General features: G+C 45.3%; 1 protein-coding gene across 4 annotated transcripts in view; it reads right to left on the bottom strand.

The window, feature by feature from the left end:
- The window catches only part of NBEAL1 (neurobeachin like 1), a 139,618-nt gene that overhangs the window by 886 nt on the left and 123,509 nt on the right, over positions 1–15,223 (bottom strand). For 3 of the 4 annotated variants that reach the window (XM_081889448.1, XM_081889447.1, XM_081889449.1), the window contains 9 exons: positions 13,443–13,532; positions 12,434–12,543; positions 11,272–11,444; positions 9,838–9,932; positions 7,569–7,685; positions 5,843–6,004; positions 5,003–5,151; positions 3,963–4,098; positions 106–1,941 (listed from right to left, as the gene is read on the bottom strand). In XM_081889448.1, coding sequence (XP_081745574.1) covers positions 1,840–1,941; positions 3,963–4,098; positions 5,003–5,151; positions 5,843–6,004; positions 7,569–7,685; positions 9,838–9,932; positions 11,272–11,444; positions 12,434–12,543; positions 13,443–13,532 — 1,134 coding nt within the window. In that variant the 3' untranslated portion in view covers positions 106–1,839. Of the gene's footprint in view, positions 1–105; positions 1,942–3,962; positions 4,099–5,002; positions 5,152–5,842; positions 6,005–7,568; positions 7,686–9,837; positions 9,933–11,271; positions 11,445–12,433; positions 12,544–13,442; positions 13,533–15,223 lie in introns of those variants that run through there. The other variant, XR_014163085.1, reaches the window with a different exon arrangement.

Below are 15,223 nucleotides of genomic sequence, written 5' to 3'. Positions count from 1 at the left end.
AAGGAATAAACTGAAAATTGCTTATATTTCTCATGTAGTTCAACATCTTTCCAGCTTGGAAAGAAATTTGAGCAAAGTGATCCACTCACTTCAACCAGTTTTGCACAAAGTCCATTAGAGCGTGATAATAAAATAACAACTTATTGACCGGTTCCATAAAAGACCATGTTTTAAACGATACTCTTCCAACAAGCGAGTGAGCAAAGCCCTACAACATCATCATCACCATCAACAACAACGTAAGACTTTGCCCTGGAGGTCAAAATTTCCCCATGCAAATTCAGGTCGAAAACCAAGGCCTCTGGCTTTAACCATCAAAGGACGCTCTGGAATCCCAAGCAAACAGATCCTTCAGTTCGCACCCAAAACTATGGCGCTCCATGCGTAGGAAACCGTGGCTCCCACGTCGTCCAAAGAAATAACGAAAACGCAGGTAGCGCTTAGATTCTCCCATTTACTCCTGCTGTATCTGAAATGTCCTTCGAAAAAGACACAGCCCTGTGCACAACCATCTCTTCCCCATTACCAAAGGATCGGCAACAATAGCCCATCACTCATCACTTTTTGGAGTGTGCAGGTGGGTTTCAGCCATGCACAACTCCCTGCTGCTGGAGACAGCATCTCTGAACACCACACTAAGCACTGTTTGCATGTGCTGGACCTGGAACTGCCATCCCTTTGTGTAAAAATCTGCTATGGTTCCAAAAGTACTGGAATTGCTAGATCAGGCGCCTAGATATCGCACGTTTTCTTTTCAGAATGACCCTACCTCTCAATTTTAATTTCCAGCAGCATGTAATAGTTCAGAGTAGCAGGCCTGCTCCCCGCGTCTCCCAGGTCCACATTCGTTTTTAACGTACTGACAATCCAACGCATGACATCAAAACTGGACGATGGAAGCACGTCCAGAAGAACAGTTCCCAGCTTCTCAATACAATTCTGACGTCAATTGCAGAATTCAACTGAAGGGCGCAAGGAAAACTCTCCCCACCCCACAAGCTGAGTCTGAATAATTTTCATTTTTAGATTTCTGGAACTATGGAACCTTTGGAGGGGAAAGAAGGAAGTGTGTTTGTCTATAACGGACAGGAAATTTAGAGGCATTGGTTAAGATCCAAAAGACTGCCCATGTCCTGCTCAGGTATTAAATTGGATCTTCTGTTTCTTTTTTGGGCAACACTCCTTGCTCTCTCATGGCCAATTTTAAAACAACAAGCTAGTTCACAGAATGGGGCAGCAACAAACTAGCTATGCACATACCCATTTGCTTGTGCACGAGTAAATGAATTTACTGGATCACAACCTATATAAATATATATTATGTTACAGTCAATGTCAACGGTTTGGTGGTGACGACAATCACATAACCCGGACAAATTTGGCAAGTGTTCAAAAGCTTTTATACCAGTGAATGCTGACCTCAGAATATGTGTCAGCATTCACCGGCATGTATGCAAAAGGCTTATAGAAATCAATTTTTCAGATATTCAGCGAACTTACCCATGATTGCCATCATTAACCTGCGAATGTCAGTTAAGTGTCAAACACACACATATATGTACAAACATGTTACACACAAATATACACATATAAACATATGAATGCATACATATCTCTCACAAACAATTGATTTGCTTAAATAATGTCGAATCAGCTTATTTCGCCCAATTCTAACATAATAACACAATTCCAAAAATGACAGGTGCTATGGGCTTATTCCCCATATCTGCTGTGGAAACTGTGCTGTTGCTTCAAACGTAACTGAGCAAGTTGAAAGATACGATTGGAAAATAATCAGATGATTAAATAGAATTCCCCAAGAGGAGGCAGGAGCAGAAATCACATGGAATCTTGCGTGTTATATTCAGTCTCTCCTGATGAAATCTGGCTGATGCGTTTGCTTGAACCCCACAACTTTCGAGACAGCTGTCCCACACGCATCTGTTTCGGGTAATTGAGAGAAACAAAAAGGGGAGGGAGCGGATAAGGGGAATAAATTAAATAAAAACTTCAGGAGATTCTGGAAAAGCACAGACAGCACAAGATATAGCTCCTGCGAACACACACACACACAAAACAAAACATAATGGGCAATTTATTCCTAAAATAATTCAGCGCTTGGACAATTTTAGGGCACACAAATAAGCAAAGCAACATGGATGTCTGTCTTGTGCTTTCTGACTGTTATGGGGCCTTCATGTCAAGTGGTTTTATAAGAACTCTGGCCTTCCTTTAAAATGAGAGAAAAAATGGAATTTAGATCTCTGGCTTTGTGGTGTTGGTTGTTGGTTTGGTGTTTTTAATAAACACAGTTTTTAAAAGTCCAGTGTAAGAGAAGAAAATCAGTTTTAAGTTTTTGCTAGGGAATAAGTCTCATGGAACACAATGGGGCTCACTTTCATTCCAAACAAGCAGAGGACAGAAATGCAGCTAGCAAAATGCTACGCTTTAGCAGGAAAATTGCTTGACAATGAATCAGAAGGAAGACGATTCTGCACAGCAGCAGCAAAAATAAGATCATTCATTGCACCAAATCTGTACACATTTAAATTGCTCAGGTGAAATAATTAGTGCAAGAATCACTATTAAAAAAACCATGTAAGGTATATTGACATAAATACATAAAAGTTAAAGCCTATGCTGACATATGTATGGCCCAATCATGCTGGTGAGGTTAAAGGCAGATCAATATCTGTGGTCTCAACAGCACACACTAGACTGGAATCAGATATGCCCTTCTGCAAACAGTTTTATCCCTTCACCGTTTGCAGGACAGGCTAAGATCCTGCAGAGATTTCCAGTCATGGAAGCAACTTTTGCTAATCCCTCCAAGCCCCCTCCAGTGTTCTGCCTTCCAGAGCAGCTTTTCGTGTGGCCCAGCGATTACCTAATCAATACAATATAACATAAGGAATACTTCTAGTGCAATGTTTGGTTGCCTTTGACTTCAGCACACCAATGGCTCAGGCACAGGTTTAAGTGTGGACCAGAGGCAAGCGGTGTAAAACATTTCAGAAATCTGTGGAGTGCTCAAACTGTGTGACGCTTGAGATAGGAAAAAAAAACCTGCAGAGCTTTTTTCACATGATCTTCAGGAATCAATCGGAGATAGTTATCAGTTACTTCCTAGCATCTTCTGGAGATGTTAGTCCAGAGGTTTGCTTGACTTAGGAATGCCCTATTAGGCATCACTGTGAAATGAGAAGGAATTCTCTCAAACTCGATGCAATGTGGCATTCTCCACTGGTCCACAAAGCTTATGTCAGCATCTTTCCTCAATGGCACCGAAATACTTTGGTGCAGTTGTGTTAAAAAAAAAAAAAGTTTGGTAAGACCCTGTTTTTGTGCAGGAATGCTATACAAGTGATACTTGCATACAGCAGCTTAAGAACCATCACAGAACAAAACAGCAGCATTTGCCCTTTTCTTAACTCTAACGGGCAAGGATAAGGTGGTGCTTATAACTATAGCTTTCAAGATCAAACCCACATGCAGTAAAGCAAAAACAAAGAAAAATCCACAGGAGTTCATCCTTGTCTGTTCAGCGTTCTTCCGAAATCAAATTCCGTAACTTGCAAACAGGAATGGTGCATTAGTGTTTAGAATGAAATGTTATACGGCAGGCAGCAATGTGCAAGTTCAGTTCAGATGGTTTCCCGATCTGGCAAGCAGCAGAAAGTTGTAATCTCAGCTATGGTAAAACCTCTATATTAGTCCAGATACACGCCTGATTCTGCCCCAGCTCCCCAATGTGTTGTTCCCTTCTAGGCTCTCGTTTCCAGCAGAAGACCTTTTGGAAAGAAACGGCAAGAACATCTCGAAAACTATTTCTTCCCCGCGGAAAGCTCAAGCTTGCTCGGACGTTTGCCCTGCCAGAGAGGCGATCGTTTGCCCAGCTTGAAAGCAGAAATAAGAGAGCTGCCCACCGTTCGGTAGATAAAGTTCCTGAGGGTAGGTTTTACCTCTGCCGGTTTCCCGACGCCGATGATGATCAACTTGCCGTCCTCGAGGCCCACCAGAATATGGCTGGACTCTTTGGTCACAGAGACACAGCGTATCGGCAGCCGCATGGCCAACGGGGAGGTGCTGGGGCTGAGGCTGAAATAAATGGAAACAGAACAGCCTGGTTAGCAACCCCTAGAAATGCGCCAAAGGTTTATTTTAGACGAGGATGTCTGGATACAGGGAGAATATTGACATTGACTGGTAGGCCTTATGGTTGTGGGAGGTCCAACGTCAGAAAGGACGAAGATGGTTTCAAAGCGGGGGACGGGGGGACGGACTTTTTGACATATATTTGCATATCTGTCACATATTTGAATATGTGACAACAGCAACTAGAACTCTATACACACTGAAATGGCAAGAAGAGAAGCTTTCCTTTTGGGAATTATAGGGATAAAGGTAAAGGGACCCCTGACCATTAGGTCCAGTTGTGACCGACTCTGGGGTTGCGGCGCTCATCTAGCTTTATTGGCCGAGGGAGCCGGCGTACATCTTCCGGGTCATGTGGCCAGCATGACTAAGCTGCTTCTGGCGAACCAGAGCAGTGCACGGAAATGCCATTTACCTTCCCGCCAGCAAATAGTAAGAAAACCCTTAATTTATTTCGGCGGCCCCGAGGGCTGGGGTTGTGGCTAAGCAAACGTCAACAGTTGGTTCACGTTTAAACTTTTAAGTCGAGAACCAAGGGCAGTTGGCAGCCCCAGCCATGGAAGCAGCTTCAGTTGAAGTACCGTATTTTTCGCTCTATAAGACGCACCAGACCACAAGACGCACCTAGTTTTTGGAGGAGGAAAACAAGAAAAAAATAATTCTGAATCTCAGAAGCCAGAACAGCGAAAGCAGCAATCCCTCTTGCTGTTCTGGCTTCTAGGATAGCTGTGCAGCCTGCATTCGCTCCATAAGACGCACACACATTTTTCCATCCTTTTTGGGGGGGGGTGAGTCTTATAGAGCAAAAAATACGGTACTTCCTGCACCTCCCAACCGTTCTCGTTACCTGTGGAGATCTCGTATGGATAGAAATCCCTGTAGGCTCCCCATGACAATATATTCCCCAGCCAGGCACAGATCCGACACGTCCTCTTTCAGGCTCTCGGAGCCCAAATACCTTCCATTCACAGAATAGAGATGTAGTGCATTTTTATCCTGAGAAAAACAAAGCAGAACTGATTGCAGGAGACTGCATAATGAAGGCATTTCTTCAGAACAGAGGCAGAGAGACAGAGAGGAAGCTCCTGCAGCCAACCAGAAGCCGTGGAAGCCCCATCAGACATTTGGGTTCCAAAAGAACGTTCGCAAACTGGAACAATCATTCCGGCGTTCGGGAGCCAAAACGTCCGAATTCCAGCGCATTTGACAACCAAGGTATGACTATATTATTTAATCCAAAGGTATCAGGATGGTTCACAATACAGTCATACCTCGGGTTGAAGTAGCTTTGGGATGAATATTTTCAGGTTGCGCTCCGCGGCGACCCAGAAGTAATGGAGCGCGTTACTTCTGGGTTTCGCCGCTCGCGCATGCGCTCAAAATGATGTCACGCACATGCGCGGAAGCAGCGAAACGCGATCCGCGCTTGCGCAGACACGCAATCGTGTGTTACGTTTACTTCGGGATGCGAACAGGGATCTGGAACAGATCCCGTTCGTATCCAGAGGTATCACTGTATAAAAATAGGTTAGGAGGGGGCAAGCTGGGGGGGTAAGAATTGGCCTAAGAGTGCCCAGTTGACTTAAGAAGTACCACTGATTCCCTCTCCAAACCCCACCCTAGCCTGGAAGCAAAATAAAACAAGACACATGCTTCTAGGCCTTTGTGAGTCTGGTTGTCCCCATACCTTGAGAGTTGTCTTTCCTTCTACACTGGTGTGGACGACTATATGTCCTTCCCAGGAGACAGCAAGATTTGGGACAGTGAGCGAGAGAGCTCTCTCGCAGGGCGGCCGCAGGGTCTTCACATACTGACCTTTCCGAATCGTATGCACAATCACAGTGCCGTCCTGTTCAGAAGGGAGAAAGAAAAAGCCACGCATTCAAAAAGTGTTCTAAGACGTTAACAGCAGCAACAACAATTTATTTATACCCCGCCCATCCGGCTGGGTTTCCTCAACCACTCTGGGCAGCTCCCAACAGAATATTAAAAGCACAGTAAAATGTCAAACATTAAAAACTTCCCTAAATAGGACTGCCTTCAGATGTCTTCTAAAAGTCAGATAGTTGTTTATTTCCTTAACATCAGGGCGTTCCACAGGGCGGGCGCCACTACCGAGAAGGCCCTCTGCCTGGTTCCTTGTAACCTCACTTCTCGCAGGGAGGGAATTGCCAGAAGGCCCTCAGAGCTGGACCTCAGCGTCTGGGCTGAACGATTGGGGTGGAGACGCTCCTTCAAGTTTCAACGTATTTTTTTTAGCATATGTGGAACCATGTGAAGCATTCTGCATGACAGCAGTACAGGCAGGGGTGTTTTAAAACTCAGTTTAAAACAGGGGTGTTTTGAACTGAGAATCCCAGTGATGAGAAACAGAGCGACACACACAAAAAAGACACACAGGGGAGGCAGTGTAGGATGGTCCAATAATGGGGTACAGCCCCACCATCCTTACCATTCCCCTGCCCTCCTGCCTGCCTTATAACCGGTCCAGGGGGCGGCATCCTTTCTCAGCAGTCTCAGCCCTTGTAGAACACATCAGGGTGCAAGATGGGGACAAAATCAGCATCAGTTGCCTTTGCCCATCTTCTGCTCTGGCTCTGCCTGTACAGTATCAATTAATTAATTGCTTGGCTTATCATTTGACAGGTTTGGGGCCGTTTTGGGTTTTCCCTGATCTGCAATGTGTGTGCATGTTTTTAATTCTATATTTTTATTTTGTCAGATACACTGGGTTTCCTTCTCCACCCTTCACTTTAAAAGAAAGGAGGAGGAGAAGGAACGATTTTGGAAATAAATATGAAAGCATAAGCAAAAAACAAAATCCTAAGACCCAATGCCAAGGACGTCACATACATATAAATATAAATAATATAAATATAAATATATACACACAAACATATTGCTATTTAAAAAATTCATTTAATCAACTTTAAAATATCAGTGACTTCCCTTCTTCTCTTTCCATGGTTCATTTCGCATAACATAAATCCCTGCATATTTTACATAAACTAAACCATTCAGCATTCCATTATTACGTCCATCAAAACTTATTTACACTGTTTGAATTTATCTCAATGCTGCCAACGTTTCCAAACGTACACCATTTCCCCCCATATACTCAATAAATATTTCCCAATCTTCTTTAAACGTCCCTTCCCTTTAAAGAAGGACGTCACATTTTGAACATGCAATGGTACAATCCTGTACATATGTAGAGTTAAGTCTGTGTTCATTGGTACTTATTCCCAGATTAAGTCTGCCTAGCAGCAGTGCGGCCTAAAAACACAACTCGCGAGCGTAAATGCAAGGGGTAACTACGAAGCACATGAACGAGGTCGCTCAAGACTTGAGAATTAAATCACGGGGTGGTTATTTGCTTTCAGTGTAGTTGGGGAAAAAGCAAGCAAACTCACCCTGCCCCCTGACACAGCCATGTCCAGTTCTGTACTGATGCCAACACAAGAAACCTCATTGGTGTGCCCATACAGAATCTGCAACGGTTTAGATGCCAGGCCTACAGGCACACCTCCCTGGTGTAGATAACAATAATAAATATTTTAACCATACAGAAGGCCCTTTCAATGCGCTAAGATGCAACTAACGAAGCAATTTCTCACAAAATCAATGTACAGAAAATGATTGCAACATATAATCCTGGTAAGAGTCGTGTTTTGAATCAGACTACTGCTGGTATATACAGTGGAACCTCTATTTGCGACCATAATCCGTTCCAGAGGTCCGTCCGGAGGTCGAAACAGGTCGCTGGGAGAGGCGCCGTTGTGCGCATGTGGGAACGGCGACCACCGCTCCTGCGCATGCGCGAACGGCAGCCCACCCACAGGTTACTTCCAGGTTTGCCGTGGCCGCGACTTGGAACAACAATAAGAAGAGGCGATGGTAAATAGAGGTTCAATTGTATTCACAAAATGCAAGTCCAGGCAGATTTGAATACACAGCCACAGACCCGTGTAATACCATACACACCAAAATACCTTGGAAAGTTTTTTATCCAATGCTAATAATAATAATAATAATAATAATAATAATAATAATAATAATAAATTATTTATATCCCGCCCTTCCACAGCCAAAGCGGCTAACAACAATAAAATAATACAACATTCTAAAATCATTTCATTATAAAATTAATTCAAATCAAATTAATGGCAACCATTGGGCTAGAGTTCTGTGAGGATTGCCAGAGGAGGGGATCAGACTGTGCCTTGGCCAAAGGCCTGGTGGAACAGCTCTGTCTTGCAGGCCTTGCGGAAAGATGTCAAGTCCTACAGGGCCCTAGTCTCTTGTGACAGAGCGTTCCACCAGATCGGAGCCACAGCCGAAAAAGCCCTGGCTCTGGTTGAGGCCAGCCTAACCTCCCTGTGGCCCGGGACCTCCAAGATGTTTTTGTTTGAAGACCGTAGGTTCCTCTGTGGGACATACCAGGAGAGGCGGTCCCGTAGGTACGAGGGTCCTAGGCCGTATAGGGCTTTAAAGGTTAAAACCAGCACCTTAAACCTGATCCTGTACTCCACTGGGAGCCAGTGCAGCTGGTATAGCACCGGGTGAATGTGATCTCGCAGCGAGGACCCCGTAAGGAGTCTTGCTGCGGCATTCTGCACCCGCTGGAGTTTCTGAGTCAGTCTCAAGGGCAGCCCCACATAGAGTGAGTTACAATAAAAACAGTGTGGTTTTGCCCTTAGGCCCGAGGGAATCACTCATTTCTCTGTGAAAAGGTGATTTAAAATAAAATAAAATAGATCATCATTTTAAAAAATCAACACAGCCTTGTGAAGCAGCTACCACACTCCTAAAAAAGCTGGAGTACTCAGAACGGGGTAAACTATTTTAAAGTGGGGTTTTACTGATATTAGTAAATATCAGTAAAACTACGACTCCACGGTATAAACGATGTGTTGTTTTCTGTGATGGTTTCTCTATCGACTTCCTTGAGGCTGGAGGAAGAAGGGAATACAGTGGTGCCCCGCAAGACGAATGCCTCGCAAGACGGAAAACCCGCTAGACGAAACGGTTTTCTGTTTTGGAGGTGCTTCGCAAAACGAATTTCCTATGGGCTTGCTTCGCAAGACGAAAATGTCTTGCGAGTTCCTGCGGGTTTTTTCCCCTCCCCCCCCCTTTTCCCCAAGCCGCTAAGCTGCTTAACAGCTGATCCGCTAAGCCGCTTATCAGCTGATCCACTAAGCCCGCTAATAGCGCTAATCCGCTAATGGGATTGCTTCGCAAGACAAAAAAAACGCAAGATGAAGAGACTCGCGGAACGGATTCTTTTCGTCTTGCGAGGCACCACTGTATCGGAATCTTGAATAGAAATAAACGAAGGAACTGTGAGTCGTGCTCTTTAAGGGATCCTTCAGACCCAATTCGAAATATAGGGCAGCAGGCAACATTTTGTCACATTTAAAACTGCTTGTTCCTTGGCACCTTAACATGAGCTTTCAAGCACCAGAGCCTACTTTGTCAGCCGTTATCCCAATGGCTTGCTGGCACACATCCATCGCAGATCCCCAAGTTGCTCCTATACATTTCACACATTTTTCCATAATTCAGCAACCACAGAAAGCATGAGTTGGCTCTTAAGACGATTACACCTCAAGGTCACAACACTTCTCCACCCGCCCCCCTTGCTGCTTCCCAACCCATTGCTGGTTGCCGAAGCTAACTTACCTGCTGAAGAACTTGCCATATCATACAAGTGGTGTCCCTCGAGCCCGAAATTAAATGGATTCCGCAGAAATCCATAGCCAGGCACGTCACTATATCTGAACAGAGAAGGACAGCGATTAGCTGAGGACGGCAAGATACGTTCCCAATTTTCAAAATGCAATTTAAAAGGGACTGCGGTGTGCCAGCTTCTACAAAAACATGTGCGTGGTTCTACGCTGCAAAGCAGCCAGCTGGAAGAATGGTTTAGCGGCAAGTGAAGGGTGTCAGCCAGACTCTAAATAAGAATGGATGTGCCTATCCGAGAAAATGAGGATAATCAGGAATGGAAATGATGATGGAACAGGAGTGGGAAACCTGACTGTATTAATATCATTGTATTGTATTAAATTGTATTACTGTATTTTTCGCTCTATAAGACACACCAGACCGCAAGACGCACCTAGTTTTTGGAGGAGGAAAACAAGAAAAAAAATATTCTGAATCTCAGAAGCCAGAACAGCAAGAGGGATTGCTGCACAATGAAAGCAGCGATCCCTTTTGCTGCACAGCCTGCATTCGCTCCATAAGACGCGCACACATTTCCCCTTACTTTTTAGGAGGGAAAAAGTGAGTCTTATAGAGCAAATAATACGGTTATTTAATTTGGTTTGAGTTGATTTGTAATAATTTGGAAAATCAATAAAAATAAATTAGGCAGGGGGGAGAGAAGACAGGGAGACCAATGCCTTGGTGGGTTACCTGGGCTCCAAATCATCCAATGAGATTAGCAGGATCACTTTGGGAAGCAGAAGTACTATTGCACCGAAGCAGCAGAGATAGCTCTAATTCTCTGCGCCGGGGGGAGGGGGGAATCCATTCCATAAGGGGCTTCCTTTTGCATTTCTAGTTTGTGCACGACTGTTGCTAATTGATCAAAGCAACATACTGAAGTACCCATCTCTCCCTCTCATAGCTGTCAACCGTCCCTTATTTGGCGGGAAACTCCCTTATCCCAGCGCCGTGTCCCGCTGCTGTCCCTTATTGATGATGTCCCTTAAATTTCCCGGGTTTCAAAGGAAGCAGCTCCTCTCCCTCCCTCCCTGCTGACCAGGGAGGAGGGAGGCTCCAACTGTGTTGCTTGGCTGCATTGCTCACCCAATAAGGAGCCTTTGCTCAGCGCTTCCCAGTGGAGAGGTGATGGTGGTTTTCCTCGCTGCATCCCCTTTGCCGGGTTGCTGCGCTGTGGGAACCACCGCTTGAGGCTTCGTTTGGCTGCTGGCTGGGCTTTCTGCCTTTGGCTCAGAGGGGCTCAGAACTTGAACATATCTGTGCTCTGAAAACCCCTTATTTTGGCTGCTGATCCCTTACTTCCGAGGCTGCTGGCCCCTTATTTTCAAATCTGTAAGTTGACAGCTATGCTCCCTCTCCCATTCCCCGTTATCAGAAATGACTTACCCATGTGCCTAATGTGCTGTGCCATCAATTTCCCCTTCGTGAGTGACGTCACTCTGATGCTGTTGTCCCAATGGCCTCCACTAAATAGCAGCTTTGCATCGTGAGATGCTACAAACAACTTGGGTGTAATCTCCAGTCCTGGCGCAAAAGGACCACTCACGCTTCGTTGTGTTCTGCAAACAATTGGTTACGTTAAGGTCTGCGTTGCCTCCTCAAAGGCATTGATTTCCGCTACCTACAATGCTCAGCTCAAATAACATAATTTCAAGATAAATATGAGTTCATTAAACTCACCCGCACAAATACAGAAAACGAAATAAAGCTATGCAAAGGACAGGGAAGCAATTTGTAATTTATCGAAATTCCCAAAGCTCATTTCCTATATTTAATCTCAGCAATGAGCATTATTATTCTCATACTAGCTAAAGGCCTTTTACTATGGCAGGTCGCAAGGTGTGACTCTCTTATCAAAGTGACTAAGATAAAGGTGACCATGAAGAGCTGGCCATAGTTTGCTGGCTCAGACAAAATGGAAACTGTGGTTTGCCTCAAACCATGACTGGGAGTGGGAAGAATAACAGAAGGTGTGGTCCCAAGGCTTCTCGTTGCTTATCCACATGGCTTGGCAATATGTCTGAACCACTCAAATACATTCAAAGCTGGCGAGTTTCACAGCTGAGTAGAGGCTCTGAGACATTATGGTCCATGTTCTAACTACTGCATGACACCAGCTTTTAATACACATTTTTTCCCTCTGTACAGTGGTACCTCGGGTTACATACGCTTCAGGTTACATGCGCTTCAGGTTACATACGCTTCAGGTTACATGCGCTTCAGGTTACATATGCTTCAGGTTACAGACTCTGCTAACCCATAAATAGTTCTTCAGGTTAAGAACTTTGCTTCAGGATGAGAACAGAAATCGGGCGGTGGCGGCACGGCGGCAGCAGGAGGCCCCATTAGCTAAAGTGGTGCTTTAGGTTAAGAACAATTTCAGGTTAAGTACGGACCTCCGGAACGAAAGTACTTAACCCAAGGTACCACTGTACCTACATCTGTGTTGTTTACAACCAAGGATAACACTTCAGACGTCTGACGAAAGTCCTCCTGAATCATGGCACGATAAAGACCAGAAAATGATCTTTATTCTGATTTTACTCACTTGGGATTTGTCACAGTTTGATCTCTCAGAAAAGTGAAATAGTTGGAGATATTTCTGTCATAAGGCAGCCACCCATGAGTTCCAATGACGCAGTTCTGACTTACGGTTACCTTCAGAAGAACGTGCATTGGGAGAAAACAGAGAAATGATCAACGATTAAAGCAGTGCGTCTAACTAGCTACATTTATACAACGATCAATATCAAGGAGGAGAACAGCTGATTTTCCTTCTCTTCTCCCCTCCCCCCCACTTCCCCCTTTGTTTAGATTGTAGTAGTGGTAGCAGTAATAATAATGATGATGATAATGAATAATAATAATAATAATAGGGAAGAGATGCATCTTTACTGCCATTTACTAGGCACTGTAATAATAATCTCATCTACGTGAAGAGAGTGAAAGTGCTTCAGACCAGGACAAAATGAGCTCAGTTGAAAGAACACTCCATGTTTGTGGTTTTTCACAGTTATATAGGGCAACAGCATCAATATTATTATTATTATTATTATTATTATTATTATTATTATTATTAATTATATACCGCCCTATACCTGGGGGGTCTCAAGATAAAATCAAGATATAAAACCACAAAATACATAATAAAAATAAAACAACAACCCAACAGCCCCCCCCCATAAAAAAACACACTCTAAAAGGGCATAGGATGTCAATCAGATCAAGCAAAGGCCTGGTTAAAAAGAAACGTTTTTGCCTGGCACCTAAAAGTATATAATGAAGGCGCCAGGCGAACATCCCTGGGGAGAGCATTCCACAGATGAGGAGCCACTGCAGAGAAGGCCCTGTTCTCGTGTTGCCACCCTCCGAACCTCTCGAGGAGGAGGCACACATAGAAGGGCCTCGGAAGATGATCTCAGGGTCCAGGTAGGTTCGTATGGGAAGAAGATGTTCTTGAGGTATTGCGGTCCTGAGCCGTTTAAGGCTTAACATCATACAAATCACTATCAAACTCAGTTGACAATCCCAAACAACAACAGCAGCACTCTACTCACCAAAATCTCTGGGCTCCCTTGTGACATGAAAGAACGTGACTGATTCCTGGGGACAATGGACTTAACAATAGGTATCCCATCGCTGATCCCCTAAGAGAGAGGAGTGGGTGGGTGGAAAAAAATAATAATTTCAGTTGGCAACCGTTGGATGACATTGGGCAGATAGTATTTGGCAAGAATCCCCCTGATATCAACAAGTTGTGCAAATCCTTTTGGTACAGCAGTCTCCAACATTTTTAGAGCAAGGGTCAAACTTTATCCCAATCATGCAATTGGGGATCCACACCCTCATTCTCCTCCCCCTTCCGCTTGTAGGGCTGCTGTTGAGATCCACTTCGGGTCAGACTGCATCCCAGTAATGGCTGGGACGGGAAATCGCCTGCCCTGCAGATACTGCTGGACTACAACTCCCATCATCGCTGACCAATGGGGTCATGCTGGCTGGAGCTGATGGGAGTTGGGAGTCCGGCTGCAGGTTTCTGACCCACCAGTCAAAAACCAGCTTCTTGGGCTCATGTACTCTAAAGGCACAGGGCAAGAAAGTGTAGGAAAGGTATGCTCCTCAGCAATGTTATTCTCCTTGCCACTCCATACCAAATATGTGCATATGAGATAAGGACTGAGTTGGCGATCACTCGTAGCCGAGTAAGATTGTCTTCCATGAACACGGTTTTAACCAGGCATAGGCAAACTCGGCCCTCCAGATGTTTTGAGACTACATTTCCCATCATCCCTGACCACTGGTCCTGTTAGCTAGGGATGATGGGAATTGTAGTCCCAAAACATCTGGAGGGCCGAGTTTGCTATGCCTGGTTTTAACAGTGAGTCCGTAAGTGACTGTGGAGGCCAATTCTGGATCCACGTGTCCTTCCACAGTGGGGACATAGGTTTCCAGGCGGGATTTGATCACGGTGAGGGTTTGCCAAGCGTGCCTTCCTCTTCACACGTTTCTAACTCTCATCCGGAGTTTGAGTGTCTTCAAAGCCCATGACACCTTTGGTAAAGGCTGTTCTCCAACGGGAGAGCTCACAGGCCAGTGTTTCCCAGTTCTCTGTGTTTATACTACATTTTTCTTTAGATTTGCCTTGAGAGTGTCTTTAAATCTTTTGTTGACCACCAGCATTACGCTTTCCATTTTTAAGTTTGGAATAGAGTACCGTATTTTTCACCCTACAAGACGCACTTTTTCCCCTCCAAAAATGAAGGGGAAATGTGTGTGTGTCCTATGGGGCGAATGCAGGCCTTCGCTGAAGCTTGGAGAGCGAGAGGGGTCGGTGCGCACCGACCCCTCTCCCTCTCCAGGCTTCAGGAAGCTCTGCGCAAGCCGAGGGAGCCGGCGGGAGTCCCCCCCGGGCTCCCACGGCTTGTGCAGAGCTGCCTGCACTCCGAAGCCCCGGCGCGCTGAGCAGTCGCGCCAGGGCTTCGGGTAGCTCTGCGCAAGCCGTGGGAGGGCTCCCCCGGCTTGCGCAGAGCTGCCTGTTCTGGGGTCGGGGGAAGCTCGGGCTTCCCCCGCCCCGGCCTCATGCCTTGGGGGGGGGGATTTTTTTTCTTTTTCCCCCCTCAAAAAAATTAGGTGCGCCTTATGGGCCGGTGTGCCCTATGGGGCGCAAAATACAGTAGTTGCTTTGGAAGACGGTCACCAGGCATCCGAACAACATGACAAGTCTCAGGGAAATGATGTTGAATAACCATTGCACTGTTAATCGCCTTGCAAGAAGGCATGGTGGGTGAAGAAAGGTCAGGACTAACACTCATTGATTTTGTGGAACAGTGCCAGGGCC

This window comes from Podarcis melisellensis (assembly GCF_964234715.1).
Source record: "Podarcis melisellensis genome assembly, chromosome: 1".
NCBI lineage: Eukaryota > Metazoa > Chordata > Lepidosauria > Squamata > Lacertidae > Podarcis > Podarcis melisellensis.
Note: the sequence above shows the minus strand (reverse complement) of the source record. Positions and strands in the feature narration are given on the sequence as shown.